At 54.4% G+C, this 4,227-nt stretch overlaps 1 protein-coding gene across 1 annotated transcript in view; it reads right to left on the bottom strand.

Annotated features, from left to right (window-relative positions):
* Positions 1 to 2,608, bottom strand: part of ZDHHC18 (zinc finger, DHHC-type containing 18) — an 8,646-nt gene extending 6,038 nt beyond the window's left edge. Inside the window, exons 1-3 of the mRNA XM_010003695.1 lie at positions 2,592 to 2,608; positions 2,181 to 2,341; positions 16 to 165 (exon numbers count right to left, since the gene is read on the bottom strand). Coding sequence (XP_010001997.1) covers positions 16 to 165; positions 2,181 to 2,341; positions 2,592 to 2,608 — 328 coding nt within the window. The remainder of the gene's footprint in view (positions 1 to 15; positions 166 to 2,180; positions 2,342 to 2,591) is intronic.
* Positions 2,609 to 4,227: the final 1,619 nt, after the last annotated feature.

Raw genomic sequence — 4,227 nt, 5'->3', positions numbered from 1 at the left:
CATCTCCCCCCTTACCCACGCAGTTGTCGCAGACGCTGCAGTGGGAGGTGCGGGGCGGGCGGAACATCTTGCAGGTGTAGCAGTACTTGAGCTTCACAACGTACTTGTTGATCACCACCTCCATGGTGCGGGCTGGGGGGCGGTAGGTCGAGGTCCCCATGCTGTCTGCAAAGGCCAGGAGGGACAGTAAGAGGGGTGCAGGTGAAACCCAAGGCCCTTTATCACAGCCCCCCCACCCAGAGCTGCTGCCCGGCCGGGCGAAGGATCAGGCTGCAGAGCCCTGGGACAGGCTGCCCAGAGAGGCTGGGGAGTCTCCTTCTCTTAAGACTTTCAAGACCCATCTAGATGCATTTGTGAGTGACCTGCCCTAGATTTGGTCCTGCTCTGGCAGGGGTGTTGGACTTGATGATCTCCAGAGGTCCCTTCCGACCCCTGACATGCTGTGATTCCTGACTTGAAGCTAAAAGGCAGCTCAGCCCACAGGGCTCGTTGCAGGGCGGGCAGCCAGGAACTCCAGGCAGCTCCTTGCAGCATTTTTGATGTCCTCTCCTTGTCTGCTCCATGGTGATGCCAAGAGGAAGTAATAGCTGCCCAGTGCTTTGAGAACATACAGTAACTGATAAACAGAGAGCAGAAAAGCAGCAGTGTTCAAGTACCCAGCAACACCATCTCAGCTCTGCCTGTCAAATGGATCACAGCAGAAGGAGGCAACATCATCTGTCAACAGACTGTGGTTCCTCCTCTGCTGGAAGCATCTGAGTCACAGAAATCAGGATAACCTCTGCAGAAGGATCCCCCAGGACACATCAGTGCCAACCCAACTCATTTCCATCACAGTGGGGAAAGGCAACGAGGTCTCAAGTGCTCCAGGCAGATCTCATTGACATTTGATGATTCCTCAATGGTGCCCCATCCCTGGCAGTGTTGAAGGGCAGGTTGGATGGGGCTTGGAGCAGCCTGGGCTGCTGGGAGGTGTCCCTGCCCATGCAGGGTGTGAGACTGGATGATCTTTGAGGTCCCTTCCAACCCAAACCAGTCTGGGATTCTATGAAATTTGACAAATCAGCAGCACAAGAGGATTTCTCCTGCACCTCAAGGTCAAAACTGAGGATTTTTAGGGACACCACTGGTCACATCTGTGTGTGCTGGCACTTCACTGCTCGTTGGGCACTGGCAGCTGGAGACTGTTTCTCTGCTTAGCAAAAGTGTGAGCTAGAAAACCTCCATCAGCTTTGCAATTTTGGGGGTGATTTGTTGAAGTCCCTCTTGCCAAAGCACGTTCCCAACTCTGAGGGAGTCTTTGAAAACAGAGAAGCACCAGTGAGCAAGTTAAGAGGATAACAAGTGGATTATATTAAGAATAACAGCTGGTACATCAGGCAACATCTGCAGCCAGATCACTGCTTCAGGTATTTATAAATAGAAAGGTGAAAAAGCACTCTCAGGGTATTTTAAACCCATTTTTTTAGTCAGATGCAGAATTACTGCCTTGCAACTGCCTTCAGCAGGGCAGACTGGAGTCATCCCACGTTAGCTTTGCTAAAGCATTTGTCACAGGTCACACCAACAAGGTCCCCAGATCCTTCTTGGCCACCACCAAACCAGTGACACAGCAGTTTGAGATGAGGACAAACATTAGAGAGCCCATTACAATAAAGAACACCTTGAGGCACTGCAGGCTCAGTGGCAAATCATCATCTTAAAAAGCCTAAATTAATTATCCCGAGTCCTCACCACACGTTTTTGAAGGTGCCTGGTCAGATTCTTCCAAGTTTGGAGAACACTAAAGTAAATGCACTGTTAAGAAGCAGCACAGGCACTCTCTGCCTTCAAGAGCCTAGCAGGGTCACTCTGAAGGGGGTATCTTGGTCCCCCAGCTGCTGGCACACAGTTCCCAGTGACATTAATCTCTGGGACACTGATGCCACCACAAGCTCCCACTCCCCAGAGCTCTGTCCCCTCAGGTGCCATCCTGAAGGCAGGAACTGGCTGCAAAGGGAATGTGATGGGATTAAAAAGACAGGAAAACCACACCTCTGCTTCCCTGGAGCTCCTCTCTCTGAAGCACTGCCTCATCATCTGACACTCCAGCCTTTTCTCCTGAGACTGAGTGAGCCTGAGGCGTGTGGCACAGACACACTCACACTCTCAGGACACAGGGGAGGGGACACAAGTCTCACCGATCCGCTTTTCCAGGTCTGCAGCCTCACTTGGGGTGGCTCTGGGCAGGATGCCTGGGTCTCTGAAGCTTGTCTGGAGCAAGCAGCTGATGACAAAGAAGAAGAGGATGGCTGCAATGATGGGGATGGCCAAGGTGAGGTGACTGGCAAGGAAGGGGCAGCTGTTAAAAAGATGAAAACAAAAAGCATCGTGACCAACCACTGCTGCAGAAGCAGCTCTGGAGCTGTTACCTCACGTGGTGGCTGCTTTGCAGAGACCTCTGGGACAGCAAGAGCCAGCCCAGAAAACACTGGAGTGGCACTGGGAAGACAGGATCTTCAGCACAAAGTACCAACCCTTCTACACAACCTCTCTGCCCTTCTGAGGTCCCAGAATCACGTTTCAAAAACCTGTCCCCAAAGCCTGGTCACCTGCTACAAGAAGACATGGAGAAACACCTCAAGCCAAGCAAGGATCAAAGTCAGGGTGAACACAACCTCTTTTGGTCTAACACGTGAAGCTGAGAAGGAGCCTGGCTTGGATTCAACACAGCTTTGCTGTCTCTGGATGACTCCTGTACCCTTCATGGTGTGCCAGATGTTTGGATGAGGATGCCTTCCAGCACTGACACAGGGGTAACAAGCCACCAGGGACCTAAGCAGATGACACCTGCCCCTGGGCTTGCTGTCCTACAACCTGGGGCTGGTTTTCCACAGATGGGGACCAGCAGCATCACTCCCCACAGCAGGGCAGCTCTGCCACCTGCAGCACCACAGGTGAAGAGGCCAAAGGGCACAGCTCCCCACACAGAGACCTCTCCTGCCCCTTGCTCTGCAGAGGGATTTGCTATTCCAAGCACTGCTAAGTACTCAGAGCCCAGCTCAGACAGACAAGCTCCTTGAGCCCTGGTGTCTGTGGGCAGAGCTGAGTTTCACTAAGACTGCGGGGTAGTTTGAGAGGATTAAGCAACTCTTCTTTCAATTCCCAAGCTCAGCTGTCCAGACAAAGCAGCCACCAAGGAATAAAAGCCCTTCGGCCCAAGCCCAATGCCCCTCGGTCGCCTCCCTGATGGAGAGACAGAAACAGCTTTGAAATGCCAGACCTGAGCTTTGTTGTACTCTCCTGTTCCAGGAGAACCTCTGGATCCCCCTTCCCCCCACCTCAGGCAACAAGAAACTGCATTCAAATAATGTCAGAGCAGTCAGAAGCAGGATGCATGTGCTGCACGTCCAGCCAAACGCTCCCCGCGCAGCAGGGACGGTGCTAAAATAACAGCTTGGAAAGTCCCAGGGCACCTTCAACCACCAAAGAGTGACTAGGCAAGAAGGGAGGGGAGAGCAGAGGTGCTGCTGGTGCTGCCCCTGAGCTTCGGACCCAGCAGAGAAACCTGCCCAAGAGGCACAGACACTACCGGGATGCTGGTGCTGCCTCCCACAGCTGCCGGCTCCTCTCATCTCATCATCTCCTCTCAGAACCCCTAATCCGATCAAATTCCTTCAGCTGCCTACAGGCTTGGGCAGCTTTACCCTGAGATAACGACCCATGTTCCCCCCCCCTTCCCCGGCAGGGAACACAAGGTCCCTTCCCTCCGGAGGCAGGACAGCAGGAGCCCTCCGAGGTGTCACCTAACGGGGCAGGTCCCGGGGTGCAGGAGCTGCTGCCCGGGGCCAGTTTTCCAAAAGGAGAGGAACTTGGAGGGGATGCAGCTCCCCCCTGCACCCACACCACGGGGGCAGAGACCCGGGGCAGGACCCTCAAGGCAGGAGCCCAGGGGATTTCATGGAGCACCTTGAACTGTCGCTGCTGCCCCTGAGGACCAAGTTCAACAGCCCTGGGGGTTTCTCGGCTGCACTTCTGCATCAGTTCTCTCCTTAGAAGGAGGGGAGACCGGGAGAGGGGGGGGTGTGTGGATTTAGAGACCAGAGGGGCTTCCTGGGAGGATGTTAAACCCCTTCCAGAGGCCGCGCTGAGTAAAACATGGTCTAGGGCTGCCCCTGCCCCCCCACCTGTCCCCCCCACCCACACACCTGGGAACGGGCAGTGGGGAAGCAAGAGGCTGCCTGAGAG

This window comes from Chaetura pelagica, unplaced genomic scaffold (assembly GCF_000747805.2).
Source record: "Chaetura pelagica isolate M959 unplaced genomic scaffold, ChaPel_1.0 scaffold698, whole genome shotgun sequence".
NCBI lineage: Eukaryota > Metazoa > Chordata > Aves > Apodiformes > Apodidae > Chaetura > Chaetura pelagica.
This window is presented reverse-complemented; position numbering and strand designations above follow the sequence as displayed.